The 25,284-nt window shown below is 43.7% G+C and overlaps 1 protein-coding gene across 3 annotated transcripts in view; it reads right to left on the bottom strand.

Annotated features, from left to right (window-relative positions):
- The window catches only part of WIF1 (WNT inhibitory factor 1), a 65,089-nt gene that overhangs the window by 25,721 nt on the left and 14,084 nt on the right, over positions 1 to 25,284 (bottom strand). For 2 of the 3 annotated variants that reach the window (XM_061348489.1, XM_061348490.1), the window contains exons 1-2: positions 18,793 to 18,933; positions 18,564 to 18,703 (exon numbers count right to left, since the gene is read on the bottom strand). In XM_061348489.1, the coding sequence (XP_061204473.1) occupies positions 18,564 to 18,703; positions 18,793 to 18,925 (273 nt within the window). In that variant the 5' untranslated portion in view covers positions 18,926 to 18,933. Of the gene's footprint in view, positions 1 to 18,563; positions 18,704 to 18,792; positions 18,934 to 25,284 lie in introns of those variants that run through there. The other variant, XM_061348491.1, reaches the window with a different exon arrangement.

Below are 25,284 nucleotides of genomic sequence, written 5' to 3'. Positions count from 1 at the left end.
AACAGTGGGCCATATAGATGGCTACTGTACATTCCTGTCCATCCTTAGCCCACTAATGAAAATACAGGTTTCATTTAGATCAAAGTCAATGCCTTGATACAGTAAGGGTCTGTAATGGGGACAGTGGGGCTGTTCTATGAAGTTATACCCTTAGAAAGCAGCTTACAGGCAAACAGATCCACAGCAATTTCCAGATAAGTACAGGTACACTGATACAAAGGCCTGTGGCATGCAGGATTTCTTCAAAAAGTCAAAGCAAATTTACAGCTCCTCATTGAAGAAAGTCTTCTTGGAGTTTCTCACTCCTCTACCTTGCTTTGTTTGGAAACAAAAGAGAAAACGAGAGCACAACTGCCCCTATTTAGACATTATAGTGTTTAACCAATGGTTTAGAATGTATTTCATTACTGCTTCACTAGAGGTACGTTTGAGAAAATTAATCTAAAAGGAAACAAAATCTTTAGGATTGTGATAAACATGCACAGTTAAATACATCTTGAAAATGTCTAGCAAGGAATAATATTCCTCAGCATAAACCAAGCTAGATATGTGGTGTACAAGTTTGCTTTGTTTTCTCCTGTGTCTTACATAACTCTGCTTTGGAGGGAGCAAACAATACACCAGCATTAAATGCAGAAACAGCATTCAAAGTTCAGATTAAAAAAAGTCAAAGATACACAAACCTTTATTATCTTGAAATATTTAATGAAACATATTGTTCTGGTATTCTAAAAATTGGTAAAAGATATTATCCTAAAAAAAATATTTCTTGTTATGGCACAGCAAGGGCTAATTCACTCTTATGTCACCCAGTGAAAGTCAGTGCTCTCTACAGTGGAGATGTCATGATCATGGATGTTCAAAATGCCAATTTGATACGGCTAGGAAAAAAGGGGGAAATTATCACTGCTCCTTAGAGAAAAGAAATAAAATACTGTCTCATCAGGTTGGTTCCTAACAAAACAATGCTGTACAGATCCACTCCCTGCACCTGCAACGCATCTATGTAGCTCTATCTATACTGAGAGTAAGCTGTGAGGTTATTTTCTTCCCTTCGCAGCTTGAAAAGTAAGTGAAAACCTTGGCCAGCTGTTCGTGGAGTGCATCTTCACACAGCTTACGGACTGTTTGCAGTTTCAGGCTCTTGATAGACTTATTTATAATTAATAAATTAGCCCGAAAATTCTTTTCAGAGAACATCAAATCATTCCAATAAAACCTTTACAATTAGGGAAATGATTGCACTAACAAGCATTCAGACTAGTTACGGTGGAGATCTGAGCAGACACTACATTTAATTAAACAATACTCTTAAAAGCATGAACACAAACCTTAGAGCTGTTGGCTCATCTGATGTGACAAGAGAAGGTTCACAGCTGAAGAATAAGCTAATCCACCTCTTGCATGGTGGTAAACACGGATAATGCACAGATTCATTTTGGCCGTGCTTCAAACTTCCAACTCTTTGTTCTTAATCCTCACAAGACAGCTTTGAAGTTGAGGATAAAGCTCCTCTAGCACACCATTACCAAGAACAACCTTCTGATTATGATCTCATGAAAGTGTAATCAATAACTTACACAAGTTAAAAGTGTGGCAAACAGCAAAGGTCACATAATTGGGCCTTTATTGAGTCCATATGTTTCAGTCTTGGCTCTAACTGGCACTCCTGTATAATAAATATCTCTCCCCAAAATGTAAGCAATGAACTTTCCCAAAAGTTACGAGATCTTACAGCGGCTTCTGTCAGCCTGGAGTCCTTCTAGGGTCTCAAAGGGGGATGCTTCCACTTTCATATACCCAAGTAACAGAAAGTTAGCACCTCTGAGAGAGTTTCTTTATTTATTGCTTGGTAGATAACTGTGTTTAGTCTTGTATTCTAAGCAAACAAGTGTTTAAAAGTTACGGTGAAAAAGTTTTGGAAAAAAAATAATCAACTCTTTCCTGACAAGTTGTTAGAAAGACTTTTTTAACACTGCTCTCTTTTATCATCTGCTCCAGGGATTTTTCAAATGCCTGGTTTATTCGTGAATATCCAGAGTAATTTTTGTTTATTTTACAGGTTGCCATTGATCAAACCAAATTCTAAATACTACCATAAAAGAAAAACTAAATTTGTTATTTAACAGAATGTTTGGTCAGTGTATCTGAAGAGGAACTTGTGTGTTTGCTGTTGTATTTGAAATCACACTGATATGTCTACTGAGACCCCAGTACATGGATATATATTGCTGTAATAGTTCCATGTACCAAATAGGCGTTCATATCGCTATGTCATCTGTAACTGTATTTGGAATTTTTCAAAGCAAGATAGACTTATCTTCATAATAAAGAGGGGAAGCATTACCTTATCCCCATTTTCTGATGAGAAACTGAACAGCTTCTACAAAAACATTTCTGTTCTTCCAGGCTGTTTCCGTAAGCAGGGTCTACACAGCTTCATCCCACAGTTACAGCACCAGTCTCACAAGGTCCAGTATTTTGAGCTGAGGTCCAGAATGGTCCAACATATTCCCCAGCATTTAATCATAGAATCATAGAATAGTTAGGGATGGAAAGGACCTTAACATCATCTAGTTACAAACCCCCTGCCATTGGCAGGGACACTTCACACTAAACCATCTCACCCATGGCTCTGTCCAACTTGGCCTTGAACACTGCCAGGGATGGAGCATTCACAGCTTCCTTGAGAAACCCACTCCAGTGCCTCACCACCCTTACAGTAAAGAACTTCTTCCATATATCCAATCTAAACTTCTCCTGTTTAAGTTTCAACCCATTACCCCTTGTCCTGTCACTACAGTCCCTAATGAAAAGTCCCTCCCCAGCATCCCTAGAGGCCCCCTTCAGATACTGGAAGGCTGCTATGAGGTCTCCACGCAGCCTTCTCTTCTCCAGGCTGAACAGCCCCAACTTTCTCAGCCTATCTTCATATGGGAGGTGCTCCAACCCCTGATCATCCTTGTGGCCTCCTCTGGACTTGTTCCAACTGTTCCATGTCCTTTTTATGTTGAGGACACCAGAACTGCACACAGTACTCCAAGCGAGGCCTCACGAGAGCAGAGTAGAGGGCAGGATCACCTCCTTCGACCTGCTGGTCACGCTCCTTTTGATGCAGCCCAGGATATGGTTGCTTTCCGGGCTGCAAGCGCACACTGAAGCCGGCTCATGTTCATTTTCTCATCAACCATGAGAACTAATCAACTAATGAAATATCTTCTTTAAAGCCAGCTTATCCTTGACTTCCTGCATACTCAGAGGAGAGAGACCAGCACTTGCAGAAGAAATTCCAGTCAGGCCAGAGTGTGATTTACCTGCAGTTTTGAAATGTCTTTCTCTCTCCCCCTGGGTGCAGACAGAGTCTGTTTGCAGTGTAAGCATCACATGTCCTAGACTCTGTTTCTCTGCACTGGTTTACTAGCAAAGTCACACTCCAGAGATGCGGCAAGTTCTGGATTCTGCTGTGGCACATGGGGTGTGCTGGTGAACACAGGCAGCTCTCTGCACTTGGGATCATTTCACTGACTTTTAGCAACAGTTATTTGGAGAAATCCTCTCATCAAAAATGTCTTCATTCTGCTCCATGCCACTTCTAGTGTACCAGTCCCTTCCTACTCTTCAAAGCCTGTCTTTTTTGCCTTCCCCTTCTTCTTGTCACAATCCTTCTTTAGAGGTATTCAGATGATGAACATTGCGAAGAGCCATGCTGGTTTTCCTTTTTTCTCCTTCTGCTACTGTCCTTTTCTTCAATGGGATTAAGAAATGGTCCTGGCACTTTCTAGATTTAAAGTTTTATGGAGATGAAATTGGTGAAAGATAAAAGTAATGTTCTGACAAAGGCAGTGCCGGCATGACCAAGGTAATCTTCCCTTCGAGAAAGATGAAAGAAATTAGGAAGAGTTATGACAGTCAGGGTCAAGTTGAGCTTCCAGCTGAACCCTTTGCAAATACTTACAGGAATGAGCCCTACTCCAAAAGGTATGAAGTTTACTTTGGGAAAGCTGCATCCTTCTGGTTTTTCTTTTCCTCTGGATAATGTGACCTCTCATCTGTCAGTAGGGAGGGCCAGCAGCTGAAAGTTCCCGAGAAGAATGTTTTGCAGAGACCCTAACCTGATTTTTATTACAGAAAATGCCAGTGGTATAGTTTTGCTTCTGACATGAATGTGTGGACCCCCCCAAGCCCAAATTTACCTTTGATGAAAAACCAGCAGGAGTCTGATGACAGCAGAAGTCTATACTCTGCTTTGAGATTACTGCTGTGTTTGGAATTAAAGAGTTTTGCTAAGATCAGAGATGTAATTTATTCCTTGATGCACAGCCACAGCAAATCTGTTCTTCTCTTGCGAACTGAGGCCAAATTGTCCCTTTTGTCACTCAATATATCCCAGATGTGCTGACAATCCCTAACTTGAAGGCTGTTGGATGTTCCCCAGGTCCCCCAGAGCAGCCTTTATTCACTATATGAAGTGAATAGCTCTGGGCCGAGTGTGCCCATGGTACTTTCAGGAAGACACCGGAGCAGAACAACATCCCACACTACACACCTGTCTGAGCTGCCAGGTCTGCTCTCTGCATCACTACAGGGCAGAAATGCAGCGCTCAGCACAGCAGCCTGTGGGTCAAAACCTCCCTGTCATCTGCAGCAGGACTCACCGTGGTACCAGTCAGTGAGTCAATCTTGTTTGGTTCAGCTGGAATTCCTGCTGGTTGGGGTTGGGGTTTGGGCTTTGTTACTGTGTTTTCTGTGTTTTGATTTGATTTGTCACATTTTCTGTAGCTTGCAGTATTAGGACTGCACCAGGGCAGCTCAAGGCGGCCTAAGACTGCACTGTTGCAGTCCTACCCTCCTTAGACATGGACATGTGTGTGAGCTAACCAAGAGAGCAGGTCAAGCTAAAGATTAATCACTTCATTCTGTTGGGCTAATTTTCAGCCAGAGCAGCTCCCTAAGCAGCCACATCAGCACTGGCATAAGAAAGGTAATGGAAATGTGTGACCAGGGATGAGAAAGAAGGTGGGACTGTGTCAGCTGCTAGTCTGTCTGAAGCAGTTGTGGAATGGCACTGGAAGCAAGGCAGAATGTTCCTGTACCATTGGCAGACATCAAATTTCATTATCCTGGTGTGGGGAAGCAGCTAAGATGAGAGTCATCAGTGAGAATATGGTTCCTCCAACATATTGGTGAAACCAGCAGAACCTGCACCCAAACAGGGCACATGCATTTCCTGTGGCACTGCCAGAGGAGCCATGTGAACACAAAGCATTTGATCTCTGAGGAAAAATGAAACATCCAAACATATGGTCCCACCCCCAGAAATATCTTGCTGTTGTTCATTAAGGTTGTACACTAGGAATAATTCCAGTTAACATAAGTTTGTCACGCTTTTAAGCTTTAAGTTTTAAACAGTTCGTGTTAACAGGTTTTTTGGAGCACCACTGAATTAAAAGACGTTTCTGAAACATGACCAGGGAGCTGTGTACTCTTTAAATGGAACTCTCAGGAAAGTAAGACATGTGCCCAATGCCACCTTTCCAACTGTGATATGCCACTTACATGTGCTGTGCAACCCAAACCATTCTGTGATTCTGTGATCTGTTTCAAGTGGTTGTTGTGCTGTATTTTGTGAAAATGTTGTACAGAGTCTTACAGAAGAAACTGGGCAAGGATACTGCCTCAGGAGACTTCTGAGCTCGTAACAACCATGGGTACAGTTTACCAGTGAGGAAACCCACGGGTCAAGGTATGACCTGTCTCAGCTAAGGATGATGCTATTCTGGTGCAAAGGTGAGGCCCATGCTCTGCTGCTTTTGCACATGAGGTCTTCAGGCAAACCAGACTGGAACACGAGCACTCTTGATTCAAGTGAGCCTGGCACCCTCCCAACAGCCTTGGTTGGGTTAGGGTGGTGCACACAGCATAGGGGCTCCCTCCTGTGGGTCTCCCAAAATGTACCAAAGAAGGACCATGAAGCTTTAGCTCGGGAGCGCTGCAGCTGTGGAAGATGCCACATAACCTGCTCTCTTCAGCTCCACTCCGAAGAGGGACTCTCCCAGAGCCTCCCCAGTGCTAGGGGAAGGAGATCCTGGCTCTGCTCTGTTTGGAATGGAGACACACTGCTGTCTAGACAATGGGATTGAGTTTATGCAGCATGCAAACTCCTTTCAAACTTTAAAACTCTGAGGAACAAAGTGAGGGTTTTTTTCTGTAATCCTTTCCACCTTTCAATCCTTTTTTTTCTTTTTTTTTTATTTTAAGGAAACAGAGGAAATGCTATATGAAACCCACTTGTGTTAATAAAAAAGTTTCAAGGAGTCTTCTGGTACCCACTTAAACAGTAAAAAATCAGGAAATACCACTGAATGATGCTATATGTACAGACTTAACTCTGTTTTTACAGGACATTAAAAACTCATTAGAGTACATGAGCCCATACTAATTCTCATCTATGAAACACAACATGAGATCTTCTGTAACTGTGAATCACACGACCAAAGAACTGCTGCTGAAGTCCTGCAAGTTGCCTCAGAGTGAATGGCTGCTACAAACACCGTGTAGCCTTTGAAAATCTTCCCTATTTCCCTTTGAAAAACTCCCTATTAAGTCAACTGGACACATTAATACGCAGATACACAGTAAACCACACATCTGAAAGCTGGGCAGTACAAGACGTGCAGAGGTCTAGGGAAAATATAATTCCACATGAAGGCCAACTACTTTAATGTAAAAGTTTGTTGCTGTAACCTTTAAATTTTATCTAATAAACTGAGATGCATATGAATGAGGGGTGGCAGAAACTGGAATGCCACAACTTGCTGACCACGAGATTCATTAGAAATGTTTCTTTGGGGAAATGTGCATGGAAAAGAACTCTCAAGCCCAAACCATGCTGGTCCTATGCAAATATCCACATATGCTTTCAAATGCAGGTTTTTAAAGTAGTAAAAATCAGAAGAATTATGGTGTATCTGTTAGCTACTAACACACCCCTGAAGGAAAACAGGTGAACAGCGCCCCTCAGTCAGGTCCATTTTCCATATTGCAGGGTATGTTTAGTTAATAGTTGAGTTTTCAACATGCAGGTTGTACAGATTTTATCCCAAGGCTCCTTGCTTGTTCAAAGAAATGCTTTCAGATATATTCCATGCATTGAAAGTGGTCAGTAGATCATCTTGTGTTACCCAGAAATATAACTTGGGCTTTGCCGCAGGAACTAATTTGAATATACTATTACTAAATCTGGCTTATCTGGAAGTCTATAATCAGAGATAAAAAGCAAGCTTCACGTAAACATCTCTGCTGTTTGATTATCATCAGAGGAGATGCTTGTGCATTTAAAGTAAATGTGGCTGGGTTAGCAAAACCAGATTTGTTACCAAGGTATAATAATCATGTGTGAAACAGTGTTGCAAACCCTCAGAATGGGGTATCAGTTCAAAGAATTCTGTTCAGGTTATAAGAAAAGTCTCTATGTCTCACCTTGCTTAGGGAAGCCCTTGTGGACTGGCTGCTTCCTCTGCCTTCCTCTCTCCTGAATGGAACAACCGGACAAAGCATGAGCAGGAGACTGGCACAACTCTCTGCTCAGAGCAGAGAGGATTATTTGGGGCATTCTTTTCTGTTTTGATGGGGGTAGAGGGAGGTGGTTATAAAGGAATCAGAGAGGGAAGAACCTCACAATAGCACTTTCGCAAAAGGGAAACGGCCATCACTTTGTTCCCATCTCTCACAAAACTGGCTTCTTTTTCCCACTCTTCATATAAGACTTCTGGCCTGGGGAAATGAAAAGTCCTGAAGAACCTGGGTGCACTTCATCACTTGCTCTGAACCAAAAGGTCTTTACCTTACTGCAATTACCTCAATCTTTGCAGACAGGGACAAAAACCATATATAAACCTTGAGACAGAAGTTTCTATTGGAGTTGTTGGGGTTTGGGAGAGGTGGAGAAACAGAGATTTCATGAGAACTTGCAGACACTGCAAGCTCTATACCTCCAGATAACTATCCCTCCTGCCAGCAAACTTTCATATTCCTCACTCTTTTAAATATTTCCCCACTAATTTAACTGAATGACATTCTATTGCCTGGTTGTGTTTTCCTGGATGAGAAAACCTTGCTGCTTGACAATCTTTAAGGTCCCTTCCAACCCAACCCATTCTATAAGGGTTTTATTTATATAAATTAAACATTTAGGAATGTTTTATCTTGTAATTCTACTGTTAGGTTTCAACTAATTGCTGCTTAAATAAATCATAGTAACAGTGGCATCATGGCACCAACTGTATAAGTTTTGAAGTGTACTTGACTGTAAATTTTTGGCAGGACAATTAAAAAAGGGGGCATTAACTAAACAGGATATTGACACTGATACGATTCAAATACTAACTCCATTTGTGGGCAGGATAAGGCACAGACTTTTTCCCATCGAAAGAAAGCTGCTGTTCTGTCAAGTAAAATTGTGAAACCCAAGTGGTTCTTGATATGATGGAAAGCCTGATATTTCTGTCTGTAAGTAACAGTACCACTTTCTCCCCCCTGTACTTAATACTGACATGTCACAGCTCTGACTGAAAGGAAGCAACATGCTGGGCATAAGCTTTCGGCTATACTCCATTGCCAATACAGAAATCTGATCACATCCATGCAATATATGTTCCCTTGCAAAACTGAAAGGAAGAAGATTTTAAACGCTCAAGAAACAACAAAACAAACAAGCAAAAACCCCCAAAACAGAAACCCAAAAGAAGAAAAAAAAACAACAAAACAACAACAAAAAAAAGCACAAAACTAAAAAATCAACCAAAGTAATGGTCGACATGCTGTGCTAGCAAAAGATTTTCCAACTCTGAACTCATTGTCTGATGGTCAGATTGGTCCAGGAGCCTGCCCTCTCCTCCTCTAGCCTCCTCTGAAGGCTGGCTCTGCTACTGGTTTCTGTGCTCCAGCGCTCAGAGCTGGTGACAGATCTTCTCGTTAGTGGGCTGCTGTTCGGGGAGCTTGTTTTGCTTGGTGATGGGCCAAAACCTGAGACTGGGAGACTGCCAGGTTTGATGTCAGGCATATTTATTTCCTTTAGGATCGGTTGGGTTCAGATAGCTGTTTATCCCGGCTAAGGTGCAACTTCAGAGGATTTGTGGGACCAGCTCCGAAAATGGTGTTTGGTCTCTAAGTTATTCATTGAAGCATTTGGTGGTGATGGCAGCAAGTGCTGAAGCAGCTGAAAGGAAACTATCCACTTTTTGTTGTATGGCCAAACAAGCTGGATTCCACCAGTTGGTTGCAAAACAAAGCAAACTTTCATACTAGATGCAAAAAAACCCAGGGATTCTCTTGCTGCTTGGTTGAAAAAAAATCCACCCCAAATCTTTGTAAGCCTTTACTATGACATTTCTGTGCCATGTGTGCCTCTTCTCCAAGTCAGACAGACTTGTCAGGTAACTCCTCCTCAGCATTTCTGTGTAGCTAAGTGGTCTTCAGTGAATGCACTATGAATTCCCATAATGTGGTGGATTTCAGGTTCATAGCTGGATAAAGTCTTCTCAGTTCCTCTGAACAACAGTATTACTGTCTTTGCTTTGTTTATATTACTTTTTCTGAGGCAGATTTCCGTTTTCTGCTTCGCTGTGATTGTACAAGCCAGTCTCAGTTTTGTGTTCCTGACTGGCCCTTTTTGTGTTAATGGCTGGCATAGGGGATGAAAGGAGAGCAGTTTTGTTTACCCTGACTTTAGTAATGCTTTCATCACTGTCTCCCACAACATCCCCACGGAAGAAGCGAGGAAGTGGGATTTACATAAGGGAGGTGGACTGCTGCACTGCTAGGCTTAGTGGGTTATCAGCAACAGCACGAAGTCCAGCTGGGGACCAGTCAATAGTGGGGCTGATACTAGGTCTCATACTGTTCAATATCTTTGACAGTGACCTGGACGTTGTGACAGAGTGCACCCTCAGCAAGTTTTAAGCCAATAAAAGACCAACACACCAGAAGGTCGTGCTGCCATCCAGGAGGGACCGCAACATGCTGGAGGAATGGGTTGACAGGAATCTCATGAAATTCAGCAAAGGGTAATGCAAAGTCCTGCACATGGGGAGGAACAATCCCGTACACCAGTACACACTGGGGGCCAAGCAGCTGTGAAACAGCTTAGCAGAAAAGTACCTGGGGTCCTGCTGGACACCACATTGACCGTGAGGCATCAATGTGCCCTTGTGGCAAAGAAGACCAACAGCCTCCTGGGCTGCATCAGGCAGAGCACTGCCAGCAGGTAAGGGAGGTGATCCTTCCCCTGTACTCAGCACTGGTGACACACGACTGGAGTGCTACATCCAGCCCTGGGCTCCCCAGTGCAAGAGAGACATGGACATATCAGAGAGAGTCCAGCAAAGAGGCATGAAGGGATGGGAACATGCCTCACAGCACTTTGAGGACAAGTCTGTTTTTCTCCATTTAGCTCTTTCTTCTATGAAGTAAGCAAAGAGATGCAAGTTCTGAAGGTTCTTCTGCAGGCTGAGAGGTCTCATTTAAGCTGAGAAAGTTGGGGTTTAGGCTGAGAAAGCTGCGGCTGTTCAGCCTGGAGAAGAGAAGGCTACGTGGAGACCTCATAGCAGCCTTCCAGTATCTGAAGGGGGCCTATAGGAAGGCTGGGGATGGACTATTCATTACAGACTGTAGTGACAGGACAAGGAGTAACGGGTTAAAACTTAAAGAGGGGAAGTTTAGATTGGATATAAGGAGGAAATTCTTTCCTGTTAGGGTGGTGAGGCACTGCAATAGGTTGCCCAGGGAGGCTGTGAATGCTTCATCCTTGGCAGTGTTCAAGGCCAGGTAGGACAGAGCCTTGGGTGAGATGGTTTAGTGTGCGGTGTCCTTGCCCATGGCAGGTTGGTTGGAACTTGATGATCTTAAGGTCCTTTCCAACCCTAACTATTCTATGATTCTATGATTAGAGACTGGGAGGACCAGCGACGCAGGTAGAGACCGTGCAGGACTGTCAGCTCACATACATCATCTTCCAGGTGCCACCCAAAAATATCACATTTGTTCCCATGGCATGCATACTCATTGAGAGGGACTTCTGTTACTTCATACAATTAACTCAGTTGAAAATGTCACACATAGCCCAGGTGCTTTTTGTACATGGATCTCAACTTTATTCTGTATAAGAAGAGCCAGTTTTTCATTAGATTATTATATACATTATTACATATATTCTATTACAACCACATCTTACTACAATTAAGATTTCAAAATGTCAGTCTCCACAAACCAAACACAAGGGGAAAAAGGCACTTAACTGCATTCAACAACCTGTGCAAAATGGGATTGATTTTGTGTCCCTTCCATGTACATAACAGAAAATACCAATAGAGCTATCTTCTACTTTTACTGAAATGTACACCTACAGCAACAGACATGTAGTACCTTTCATACATATCACTGAAAAGAACACTCTGTTTTGCTATTGAAAGACTAAGTATGGGAATGCAACTGTTTGATCTTTGCTGTGCATTTTGGGTGACTGCATTTTCCACCATGTCTGGGCTACAGCCTCATGTAGTGAAGAGTGGCCACAAAGAAAGAGTTAAAAAGCAAAAAAGCAAACAACAAAAAAATAAACCCCAGCAAAAACAAAAAATCCATCAGGGTTGAACAGCAGAATAAAAGAGACCAATAGCAGTAAAGCAACATCTTTCAAAAGGTGGAATTTGTACACAAAAAGGAAAATAAAAGAAGAATAAACTCTGGCAAGCCAAATGTAAAGCCACAGGAAGGCAAAACAAAAAGGGTTTTGAGATGTACTTTCTTCAAAGCTTTCAAAATACTAATCAGGAACTCATTGCTCTGAGCTAAGGTATACAATACTGAAAATTCTGTTCAACATGTAAGGACCTACTACATACACTGTTCTCAGAGCTCTGGATCACACCATGCTCCTCACATATGTGCATGCCCTAGGAAGAATGTGGTTTCTTATATGTTTTATATGTATGTAATTCACTTGGTTAGAAGCAAGTCATTCACACTTGTAGCTACCCAAAAAAAAGGCCTTTGGAAAGTGTGATTCTTCCAGTTAGTTCTCATTATGGTTAGTTCTTTTTACTCCATGGTGTTACTTGTAACGGCATGAACTTCAGACCACTAAGAACACACTTTGGAAACTGCCTGTGAAATAGAGGTGATGTTGACAGAAAACATTTTCACTTCCATAAAGAAGAGGAAAGCAGCACAGCCTGGATTTTATATTCCAGAAAAACTGTTAGTTGCATGAGGAGAGAAACCTGTGCATTTTCACAAAACACAGTCCTGAAGCTTGGGTTGTCCTTTTAGTTCCAGTGCTTTTCAACAGTTACGTTGTACAAGGCAGCTGCTATTGTAAAAGCAGTGAAAGTACTTTATTATTTAAGCTTTCTTTTTCTTTTTTTTTTTTGGTTAAATATGTATTAGAATATTTATAGAAAGGGCAAACAATGAAAAGCTTGAAGAACGGTTTATTTAACACAGCTTTACACCGCTGTGTAAGAAGAATAATTGTGTAGTTTACACATATACCATGTAAATTACTATGGAAACCAGATGTAGCTTACACTACAAGGTGCCTTGTAACTCATCTCTGCTGAGCAATAAATCCACCCTTTTTCTTCTTGGCAAAACTTTGAGAAACTTTACTGCTGTTTTCTATCAGCAGATACAACAGATGGCTGGCACATGCCTGCTTTACTAAGAAAGTGGGATCTCTACAGCATTACTTTGATCCCTGGTGGCATGTCTACAACACTGAGACGCAAAATACCGCAGCTGAGCAGAATCTAAATATTAAAGGTTTGGAACTGTGCTCTTGATATGAGAACCCCCTGTCTGAAAATCATGCTTACAGTATGTAAACATCTTCACATTCCACATGGAAATTTTGGTACAGAGGTCAGAAAACAAGCTATTTCCTCTGTTTGGTGACATGAAACCGCAGTGGAGGTACTACTGTAAATCCCAAGAGTGCAAGTTTATGCGCTTGCCCTGACCAAACTTTCAGAACAGCCATACTTTTATTGGGAAAAAAACCCAACCCAAAATTGTATGTGAGAGACATTTTTTTAAGCTGAAAAGCATCACTGTAATCACAGGATATGAACAAGATATTTACAAAAAGTTCAGAAGTTTCGTTGAAAAGAAGTTTCCCTTGAAGAATTACATGTTTTGAAATTCACTGGTTTTTGGCTTTTTTTCTGTTTATCAGGGAAATAGTGATGTTTGAATGGAGCACCCTGCTGCATCAATAACACCTTAATCAGTAGTCAATTAGTTTCCTTCTAGGCAACAGAACAAAACTTCTCCTATCATACCTAGATATTCCATTTTATCTTCACAGTCAGGCTATGTCTCAGCAGTATAATTCCAGAGAATCATAGAATAGTTAGGGTTGGAAAGGACCTTAAGATTATCAAGTTCCAGCCCCCCTGCCATGGGCAGGGACACCTCGCTTTGAACCAAATCACCCAAGGCTTCATCCAACCTGGCTTTGAACACTGCCAGGGATGGAGCATTCACAACCTCCCTGGGACACTGATTCCAGTGCCTCACCACCCTTAAAGTAAAGAACTTCTTCCTTATATCCAATCTAAACTTCCCCTGTTTCAGTTTGAACCCATTACCCCTTGTCCTATCACTACAGTCCCTAATGAAGTGTCCCTCCCCAGCATCCCTATAGGCCCCCTTCAGATACTTGGAAGGCTGCTATGAGGTCTCCATGCAGCCTTCTCTTCTCCAGGCTGAACAGTCCCAGCTTTCGCAGCCTATCTTCATATGGGAGGTGCTCCAGTCCCCTGATCATTCTTGTGGCCTCCTCTGGACTTGTCCCAACAGTTCCATGTCCTTTTTATGTTGAGGACACCAGAACTGCGATGGTCACATTACTGAGATCAGAACTAGCATCCAGGAGCTATAATGACAGAGCTTTCCTCAAAGCTCCACAATATAGAAGTGATGCTAGAAAATGCACCTATGGCATATATTCCCTTTTCTTAAGAGGTGGGCATCTTTTTGCTTTAGCCAAGGTTATCAATAACTCTTTGGTTAGAAGTTACCCAGACTTTCCTGTAGGGACAGGTCCAATTGCCTCTTTCAAGGGCCCCAAGGACTACATGCTGGGATGCCCCCTTACCTGCTGGCACTTGTGTTCTTGTGACCAAAAACACTTCAAAGACTTTTTGCCAGCCCTTCACACACATGCACACCTGTCACAGGGCAGAACCACCACTGCCATACCACACAATGGCATGCACTCAGCAGCACAAGGCTGGATACAACTTTAGCACATAACGTACATGCAATGTCCATGCACCATGAGATATATATATGCATCCTCCAGTCACATTGCCAACATCCCACTAGTGCACCAGCACAGGACTGAGTATCCAGCTGTCACATCATGGGCATTCATTCAGCTGTGCAACAGGACAGGAACCATGGGGTACTCATGAGGCTTGGGAGTAGGAAGCAAGCTATAAGTCATCTGGTCCCAACTACTTCTCCCAAATCTGAATGGAAGAAAGCAGCCTGGGCAGGTTGTGGCCCAGATGGGATCAGACTAGAGACTGCTACAGAACAAAAATTCCAGCTTGCTTTTTGGTTTCCTTTTTCAGCTCCTGTCTATTAAATCAACCCAGCTGCTGCTCTGTCACTGAGCATTTGCTTCCCGTGCACTGATCAGCTGGGGGTTTTTGTATATGGTTCTCTCCACCAATACTCACTCACATGTGAACTTTAGTTTTAATGTTGTCAGAAGCCCCACTGAAAACTAAGCATCCTGGGTTTTTTGTGGATTTGGAGGTTAAACACCTGAGTCCGTAAACACTGTAGAGATGATGCTATGACTTCAATCTTTGGTACCTTCCACTGATGAATGTAGTGAAACAGGCACAGCATTAGTTAGCACAATAGGGTCTATTCCTCTCTCATTAGGAAGTCTTTAAGTGCAATTTTCCCCAGCGGACAAGACCCTTAGAAGTCATTATTCTTCCTTTTGCAAAAACCATACCGAGTAAGAGCAAGAAGCGCACCAGTGAGCTCTAGTGGTTACACGCATACCTACTGTATGCTATGTATTACCACTGGGTTTTTTGATTTAACTTTTCAAATCAAGGAGCAATCTTTGGAGCTACCTAATTTACCCAGATCACATTTTTTTCCTAAAGAGAACATAACATCTGTAATCTTGTGCTTAAATTCATAGGTACAACCACAAAGTGCATAAAACCAGAACAATCCTGTCCTGCAGTACTCTAGCCTTCTTGTAACCCCTCACTCATCCTGATTTCACAAGCAGGTATTCAGCACCTTCAGATCCTTAAATCTTGGGGCTCCCCTAATAATTCCTGACAGTTAATTATGACTATTGGACTAAGGACTAAAAGCAGCTAATGCTTTTCTTTGGTTAATGTTTTCTAGTGAAAATGTCTTTTAATTGTTTGTTTATCAAACAAAGTTTATTCCACATTAAAAAAAAAGGAACAAAAGGCATTAGTAAAGTGACATCTAAATGTAGTGGGTTTTTACCCCTTTGGGTTACATGGAATGCAGGTCTAGTCCTTAAAATGTTCCTTTCAACAGACACTTCTGAACTAAAATATGGCCATATGCAGCAGTGCAGGGCTGAGAAACACTGCCACTCCCTTGATTGGATTCTTTACTCACCTACAACTTGGATCATCATTTATCCCTAGAGCAGGTAGATGAAACCTGCCCACAGGATAGTTATGCCCACTTTCCACAGGTGTAAACAGTGATGCGAGGTACATGACAGGAGAGACTTAGCCCTGCTCTGTTGGAGATCCCAGATGTGGTGGGGTGACCTTGGCTGGCTGCTTGGCACCCAGCTGCTCTCTCACTCCCTGCCTTGTTATCAGGGTTAGGAACCATGTTGTGACATAGACAGTACCTACTCAGGAAAAGTCTGGCACCCAAAAAGGGTCTAGCTACTGCTAGACGCAGTGGGATATACTACTGATTGATAGTCCCTAAAACCTGGGAGTCCTAGAGAAACACCTTCAAATCTCAAGTGGGATACAAGGTTAAGAGGTCTGCAAGATAAAAGACTCATGGAAGAAATTATTTCAGTTTCACCAGACAGGAGGCAACTGTATGCCAGTTAACAGTTGTTTTACAGAAAGCAGTCTAGCACTTCAACGTCTTGAATGCCTTTCTTTCAAAGAGTACTAGTTTCCATTTCTTTTCATTCTTCCTTTTTTGCCTCTCTTCTCCCCTTTCCTCTTTTGTTGCTTTCCTCTCCTTCTCCCCTCTCTTCCCTTCCTTCCCCTTCCCTGACTTAAGAATTTCCCCCCAAAAAATTATTCTGCCCGAATAAAGGTAGCAAGTATTCAGTATTTTCCTGGATGTGTTAATGGAAACTTCTGAGCACATGTACACTTAAAAGCAAAATCAGAACAGTGAAAACACCCTGTTAAAATTTACTCATTTCTTCCTCTCATAAAATACTGGAAATTCTGCAGAAACTGTGTCCTTTTGCCACAAATAACTTTTATCCTACTTCTCTTTGCAGCGCTCCTGTGGGCGATGATGTTGTTGCCCTATGGGCTACAAAAGAAATACTCATGTTTTTTCCTGCCCCTTCTCCTTATGCAAAGTGCTGAGTGGCACAGGGACAGTAAGTGCTGTGAGTAACAGGCAGCTGTATGCAAACACCTATGGGGGATGTGAAAACCAACAGGACTGCTTGTGATACCAGAAAGCAGACATTTTCTCTGGGATGTTCATTTTTTTCCCCAACTCCTAAAACACTAGGCTGTTGAAACTCCTTCCTTACCTTAGGCTGCTGGCTGTAATCCTGCTCTTCCATCTACAAGCCTGCCTAAGTATCTAAATATCCACAGCCATAAGACTGGAATGATGTTTTCACTGACTGTACACACAGACGAAGTTGTTAAGAAGTAGCTGGCTTGGATTATAAAGTCTCCAAATGAATTTTAATACTTGTTTGGCCCATAAATACTTGAAAATTGACACACTGTTCTAGGTACAGAGTTCTGTAACAATGTTACTTTAAAGATTTGGGCATTTCACTTACTAATTATGTTTTTGCCTAACAGGAATTCATTAATTCAGCAAAGAGGAGGAGGAATAATGAGTTAAACAGCTTTGCTACTTCTCAGAAGGGATTTCATCCTTCAAGCTGCATCAAGGGGAACACTTGCCTATGCTGTCTTTAAGCCTGTGATTCTTCTACTGAAATCAGTCAAAATCACCTTTTCCTAATGAGCTACCTGTAGGCAGCGAAGGAGGGAGAGTGGAGCACAAAAAAGATGGACAAGAGAGTGAGGACAGAGTTCAGTCTAACATCTCAATCCTCGTTTCCAAGAAGAGGTAGATCTATCATGGAGAGCAACTGATGATGGCAGAGAAATGGAGCAGGAAATACAGTCCCCAAACATCCTAATTATTTCTAGGTATTTAAACACCAACCCTTGGCGTACAAATTTGTTTTCTCTGTAAAGCTGGACTGGAATGATGAAGACCTTGAGCAAGTCTCTTAGCCTTTGTAAGCAAGTTTTGTCTCTCCACATTCCTCTCCCTCTGTAAAAGAGGAGGTGAAGTGTTTCCCAAACTCAAAGGCTTTGTGAGGACAACAAAAATTACAAGGGCCTCAGACAACACCTCAAGCAAGTCCTCTAGAGTACTTTCAGACAACCAAAACCACAACCAAATCTGCGCAGCTGCAATTAGCTGAATTATACAACCAATTTTCACTGATTATTTGAAGGTAAATATTGTTTCATCTTTGTCAAGCTCCTTATTGTATAAAGTCAATGTTCAGCATTGCAAAGATAAAGTAATTTTATCCATCAGTTTTAACTTAAAATGATTTTTTTTCCTGCATCCACAGTAACGTATTCCAACGTGTTTGAACTTTATGCAAATCTAACATATGTTGTCAGTGTGTCAAACCGTGCATGTGTTCCTTCCCGAAAATATGTCACACACCCTTATCTTTTCGGCAAACGAATCCAAAGGGATTCGACACAGATTTATGCGGTTTTGCAATTAAACTTGGTAAAATGAAGTCTGCCGAAGAGAATTACTATTTACCAGAACTATAAATGAAGCATGCACACTTAGTAAGTAGGGATCTGTGAATAACCTGTAGCACATGTCCATAAGCTACAGAAAGCTGAAGGAAAACTGCATTCACATAACTACTGTCAGGTGAAATGTTATTAACAGTAAAGGCGACCCGTGTCTTGTTCTCGGGGGCTGCCCCATGCTCCCGCCCTGCGGCCGGCCGGTCCCCCAGCGCACACCCGGCACTCCCGCCCGCTCTTCACCCTCCAGACACGCTTTCCCGGGGACCCAGCCGCGCTGCCGGCTGCCCCGAACCCTCCCTACTCGGTGTTCGCTGCTGGAGACCCCCCCGCGTTGAAGCGCTGCTTACGGGGGTCAGGCAGGACGGCGGAGCCCCACGGTCACACGCCTCGGATGGGGGTGTCCTAAGCTCCCCCGAAGCCAAACCACCTGCCTGCGTACAAACAGATGCCCCTCGCCGTGTCCGCACCTACCCGTCCCGTTGCCTGCCAGGTGAAGTTCATGGAGTGGATGCTGACGGGGATGGCGGGCATCCTCTGCTGCGCTTTCCTGAAGTCGTGGGTGAACGGAGCCATCTTCCCCTCGGACACGATCAGAATGTCCTCTTCGAAGCCTGCGGAACGCAAAGGGGAGCGATGCGCGGCAGCCCCGTCGAGCCCCGCAGGGCCGTGCCCCCGCCCGCCTCTCGGCCGCCCCGCTTACCGATGAGAACCCTCGCCTGCTGGGCGTCGATCCACATGTAGAGCGTGTCGGGCTGCCGCGGCGCGGCCCGCAGGCTGCAGAGGCTGAGCGCACCGCAGAGCAGCGCGGCGCACAGCCGCCCCGCCGGGGCCATGCTCCCCGCACCGCACCGCACCGCACCGCCCGCCCAGGGCTCGCCGCCTGCCCCTGCCCTGCCGCTGCCGCTGCCGCTGCCGCTGCCGCGCCGGCCGAGCCCGCCCTCTGCCGCTGAGAGCCCTGAGGCACGGGGCGGCCCCGCCGGCGGCGGCTGGAGGCGGGCGCGGAACGGGGCGGGCACGGGGCGGGCAGCGCGGGGCTCGGTGCCGACGGGCGCCCTCGGGCGCGCTCCTTCCTCCGCCGCGCAGGGCGGAGTGCGGTGCCGGGGCAGCGAGGGGCGCAGACCTGCGGCCCCCGGGCAAAGCGGAGTGCCGGGGCACGGTGCTGGACACAGAGGCACGCACCTCCTCCTCACGGTGCCGGGCACATGCTGGGCACGAGGTGCTGCGTTTGCCGCGGGTGCCAATCGCAACACTCAGCCCTCAGGGGCTCCATCGGCCCCCTGGCCATGAAGGGGCACTGCCAAGAGCCACAGAAACGTCATTGAAGAAACTCATGTCTGCGTGGAGATGACTTTGTGCATAAAGGCCACCTGGTAGGCGTGGTGCTTGAGTTCATGGAGTCACAGAAAGGTTTGGGTTGGAAGAGATCTTAAAGACAATCTGGTTCCAACCCCTCTGCTATGCACAGGGACACCTTCCACTAAGACCAGGTTGTTCAAAGCCCCGTCCCACCTGGCCTTGAACACTGCCAGGGATGCAGCAGCCACAGCTTCTCTGGGCAGCTTGTTCCAGTGCCTCACTGCCCTCATAGTAAATCATTTCTTCCTGTTTAATCTAAATCTCCCCTCTGTCAGTTTAAAGCTATTCCTACAAGCCCTTGTAAAAAGTTTCCAGATTTCTTGTAGGCCCCCTTTAGATACTGTAAGGCTGCTCTAAGATCTCCTTGCAGCCTTCTCCAGGCTGAACAAGACCAAAACTCTCAGCCGGTCTTCATAGAAGTGCTATAGCCCTCTGATCATCTTCATGGCCCTCCTCTGGACTTAACTCCAGCAACTCCATGTCCTTCTTATGTTCAAGCTAGGGAAACAGTACCAAAATGGCCTGTGGGTGCAGCTGGGTGGGGGGTACCAATGAGAAGCAGCAAAGCCACACCAGCAGGTCAGGCCATAGGGTGAGCAACAATCCAGGCTTTGCAGAAGGGACACTGCTCTTCCCAGCTGTAGGGAACAGCATGGTAAACATGGCAGTGTGCTAGAGAAAAGTCTTCTGCCTCACTTCTGTCCAAAGGTCTCAAGAACAGGGGGGACTCTGGAAAACCCTGCAATGTTGCCATGCCAGATCTATTGGAGTGGAGTTTGCCATGTCAGCTTACACACAGCAAAAACTTAAACTGAAAAATCAGAGATTTAGATTAGATATTACAAACAAATTCTTGACTATGAGGGTGGTGTGATGCTGGCACAGGGTGCCCAGAGAAGCTGTGGCTACCCCATCCCTGGCAGTGTTCAAAGCCAGGTTGAACGGAGCTTGGAGTAACCTGGTCTAACGGAAGGTGTTTCTGACGAAGGCAGGGAACTAGATGATCTTTAAGGTCCCTTCCAACCCAAACCGTTCTATGATTCTGAAAGCTATTGCATCATCATTTCTGCTCTTTTGTGTTCAAAGAGCACAGCCAGACTGGGGACGGTGGTTTGTTAAGCAAAAGTTTTACGTTCAAAAAATAAAATAACCACCCTCCCACTGACACACTTTACTGGGAGCTTTTCCTCATCTTCTCCTGAGAAATCCTCTGCCACTGTCAGTGGTCTCTTCACTAATTCCATTTCACTGCTCCTGTCCCAGAGTGGGTTCCTCTCCCCCATTTCTGTCATAACCTCTGCTCAGGATTTTACTGTCACATTTTCCAGAGAAGCACACACACGTCCCAGAGAGAGAAACATATTCACACACTGTGTGTGTACGTGTACAGACACACATTCCTTAGCACCCTGTAATCATGATGCACAACATTAAACCCAACATCTCTGTTTTCCACACACAAGGCCATGTCAGGCAACTGCGCTCCTCGCAGCACTTTCAGACACTTTTCCTCCTGGCTTCACCACGTTTTATGTGTGGGAGCTGGCACACAGGGAGAGGGTGACTCGCACAAGTTTACCCAACTGAGGAGCACATCTGCAGGCAAACGCAGGTGGGAACACAGCTCTCCTCAATCCACTGGTGGTTCCCCAGTAACTTGCCCAGCCGGAAAAGCTCTGGCTGCAAAAGCTGGAGTCAGAACTGACAGAACTGCCCCACCTCCAGATGCTTGTCAGATAAGGGTGATTGTATACTATATTTTTATTATCCTTCATTTTGTGCAAAATGTGTTTTAATTTTACTCTCTCCTCTGTGCTACCCCTCACTGACTACATGCTGTTAAAGGTATAACTGTGGGTGAGGTTGCTTGTGAATTCATGCTCCCTACCTGCTGACAGTACTTAGCCGGTGCTTTCATAGAAACACAGAATGGTTTGTGTTGGAAGGGACCTTAAAGATCATCTAGTTCCAGCCACCTACCATGGGGAGGAACACCTTCCAGTAGAGCAGGTTGCTCTAAGCCCCTGCATCCAACCTGGCCTTGAACACTGCCAGGGATGGGGCAGCCACAGCTTCTCTGGGCACCCTGTTCCGGTGCCTCGCTTCCCTCACAGTGAAGAACCTCTTCCTCACATCCCATCAAATCTCCGCTCTCACTCGAAGCGCGTCACCTCTCCCTGCCCGCTCCTCTACCGCGAGTACCCAGCCGCGGCCGGGCCCGGAGGACACCGCCAGACTGCCGGTGCGATGCCGCCCTCTGCCGGCCGCAGCCGCCCACTGCAGGCCCCGAGACCCGAGGGAGGGGATGCGGGAGATGGCGGAGGGATGGTTAGGGTTAGGGTTAGGGTTAGGGTTAGGGTTACCTAGTTCAAACCCCCCTGCCATGGACAGGGACACCTTCCGCTAGACCAGGTTGCTCCAAGCCCCTGCCGACATGGCCTTGAAAAGCCACAGATTCTCTGGGCAACCTGTGCCAGTGTCTCACCACCCTCATTCCTGACCTCTCATTTAAATCTCCACTCTGCCAGTTTAAATCCACTCTCCCTTCTCCTGTCACTTCATGCCCTTGCAAAAGGTTTCTCTCCAGCTTTCTTGTAGGCCCCCTTTAGGTACTGGAAGGGTGCTAGAAGGTGTCCCCAAACCTTCTCTTTTCCAGGCTGAACAATCCCAGATCTCTCAGCCTGTCTTCATGGGAGAGGTGCTCCAGCCCTCTGATCATCTTCGTGGCCTCCACTGGGCTTGCTTCAACAGGTCGATGTCCCTTCTGTGTTGGGGGCCCCAGAGCTGGACACAGTACCCCAGGCAGTGTTTCTACAAGCAATTTTGAGAGTAAAGCAAAATGTAGCGGAGAAAAATAATATCTGAACTATAAAGCTTTTAGAAAGAGGTTAAAATGGGACCTTGATATAGGTAAGAACTTTGTAACTACTAATACAATTATTGCTTATCACTTAAAGGGGCTTTCTAAAGATCTAGCAAAGGAAGATAATTTAATTGCTAAGTAATAAGCCAGGGGCATCATTTCTGAACGTGCAGTGGTACAATACAAACACTCCTGAGTAAAACAAAGCAAAGCACAAAGTAGCAATCAGATTACCTTCTGCAGAAATAAGTAGTAAGCAGTGACTGAAATACTGTTCAGTGGGTATGCATTTGCATCTACACACTATCCCAGCCCATAAACACCTCTCTATCTGTTGCACACCAGGCATCTCTTCCTCAAACACATCTACCAAGGCTTGGGTGAGCCCTCTGTTAGTGCTGAGACTGGCCTGCTGTACCACAGTGCCCATTCCTCACAGCTTCTCTTCACTGTAGTATTGTGCTACCATGAGATTCATTGAGGATGTGGTTTACAAAGCTTGTGTTTGTATTGCCTGCTTGCATTCAATGTGAAGATCTAGGTAAAAGCACTTCCTGATCCCTTGAAACGCTTCTTTCTCCTAACTTACATGACATATTTCAGGGAATAATAATCACTTTTTAAGTGAGTCAAGAGCACTGTGGAGAGTGGATTATAATAGTGGATTAGAACATTTTGTGGTTCTTTGTTTAATGAAATGGAAAACATAAATGAAAACAGAACTTCATTGTGAATGTGGCTTCAAGATCCACTAACTTTCATAGGAATGCGTATATAGTGCTTTTGCAGCCTGCTCTGTCATTTGTTGCAACTGATGGCATCCCCCTGATGACAGGCATGGAATGAATTAATGAATGGATGGTTTGAATGATGATCTATCTAGGGAGGGATATGGAAGTCAGTCCCTGATCCCCTTTGATCATCAGTTATGAGCAATATAAAAAGAGGGAGAAAAAGGCACAAATAATAACTGTAATGGGTGTGTAACTATGGCATGAAGTGATAATTTTCATCCCAAAGGTTATACATGCTGCTTCACCTCAGGTGTAGAGAAATAGTAAATATATATTTTATGCATTTGTTTCTTTGTGGTACATTGGTAGATAATAACTAACACCTGCACAGTCTAAATAAAGAAGAAGATGCCAAATTGCAGCAGGATTTTCATAAGTGCTCAGTCTTCATCGGGTTTATTCACTGAAGTGAATAATGAAATTCCTGCCAGTTTCAGCAGACACAAAGTTTATTCATTGGGATTTAGATCCCCTTAAATTCTTGCTGGTTAGGCTAAAATAACTGGCATTAAGATCTGTAAGGGGAAAAAAAATAAAATCATAAAACTGGTTTTATTAGAAAAATTCGTTTTGCTAGAATTGGAATATATTGAAGTTTCTGAAATTTAAAATGGGAAACCAAAAACTCCACCTCAATTATTCTGAATATAGCTTTCTCATTATTTATTTTAGAACACAAGTCTGTATCATAGTATTAAAAACTATATTAAAGCAACACTTTAAAGGTTGTAACATCACACACTCTAGAGGCAGGAGAGGTCTCCTACTTTATATCACTTATGACATTATCTGCTTTGTTTCTTTTTTACAATATTCCTAGCTCATCCATTAGAGAGCATGGAATTAGTCTGGCTTTAAACGAGGCATGACACTGAAGAACACAATTATTTTTAAAGCTGTTGCCCCATTGTTGTTGAAGCTAAAAAGCGTATAGCAAATGAGACAGGAGTTTGCAGAAGTAAAAATGATCACATCACTAAAGAAGCCAGAGAGAGATGTCCTTGTCCTTGTTTCTGTCACGTTCCGATGGGGCAACAGGCAAGTTACTTCATTCTTTTTCCCAGTTGGTCACCAATTTTTGTTCTTCATTTCAGGGTACCTGACACCAGACCTCTGGTCTTGTCTGCAGAACCCCAGAATCCAGGTAGGTTATGCCGGAGGTGGTGCGAAAATGTATAGCTCTGTCTTTAAAAAGGATAGTATAGCAGGGAAGATGAAGGCCAGTTGCTTAAGAGTTTGGAGAAAATGAAGTAACAGGTTTAAAAGTTTTTGAATCATTGAGTTTGCAATGCTTGAAATGCTGGGGGATCTATATAACCTGTGTGCAATTCTCAGCTCTTAAAAAACAGACCTAACTTTCCTCCAAACTGCAGTAGCAAATTGCACTGCTTTAATTGTAATTTTCATTATTATAATAGATTGTGGTAAATGTAAAGTGCAATGATTTCCTTTTCCAAAAGAAACAGTGTAGATAACTATTTTATCGATTAATCCCAGAACTGAGCATTGCTATTAGCCTGAAGGCATCAGTTTCCAGCTCTTTCTCTTGGTGACATGACTTCTAACTGCTTCAAGTTGAAAGTTCCATTTCTGAAACTGATTTTATGTTTGACTGAGAGATATGAACACTCATTTCGAAACTATCAGAACAATGTAATTTTAAACAAAGAAAAGTAGACCCTTTTTTTGTTTGTTTTATTGCATTTTTATAGGTAACTTCCATGCAAGTATATTTTTAATAGTTCCAGTTTTCTCAAATCTCAATTATTTAATTTTTCATTGAAAAATATATATATAATGAAAATTATTTGTCCTTAAAACACTGAAAAACATACTAATAGTTTCATTAGTTCAGTATTAACATCATTCATCATACCTTTCCTCTTTATAAGATTAGCATCTGGACTTTAAAAGTTAAATCAATATATCCAAATTTCATTGAAGCATTTAGTTGTGAAATATTCTCAGAAATAATTAAAAGGAAAACTTTATATTGAAATATGTATATATAGAACTATTTCTATGAGTTTCCTTTTATCGCTTGCATTTATGAAACTTCTGGAGTACTTTATAGCAAATGGGAAGAGCATTACTGCTTCACCCAGGTGTTTTGTCCTGTGCTGTCTGAGAGAGGATGGAACATAACATTACTTAGGAATGGCAGCCTTAGCTCAGGCGG

Source organism: Neopsephotus bourkii, unplaced genomic scaffold, assembly GCF_033783945.1.
Source record: "Neopsephotus bourkii isolate Nb327-2 ecotype Australia unplaced genomic scaffold, CSIRO-AGI_Nbou_v1 NB_359, whole genome shotgun sequence".
Taxonomy (NCBI): Eukaryota; Metazoa; Chordata; class Aves; order Psittaciformes; family Psittacidae; genus Neopsephotus; species Neopsephotus bourkii.
The sequence above is the reverse complement of the archived record's forward strand: the minus strand, read 5'-3'. Positions and strand labels throughout refer to the sequence as shown.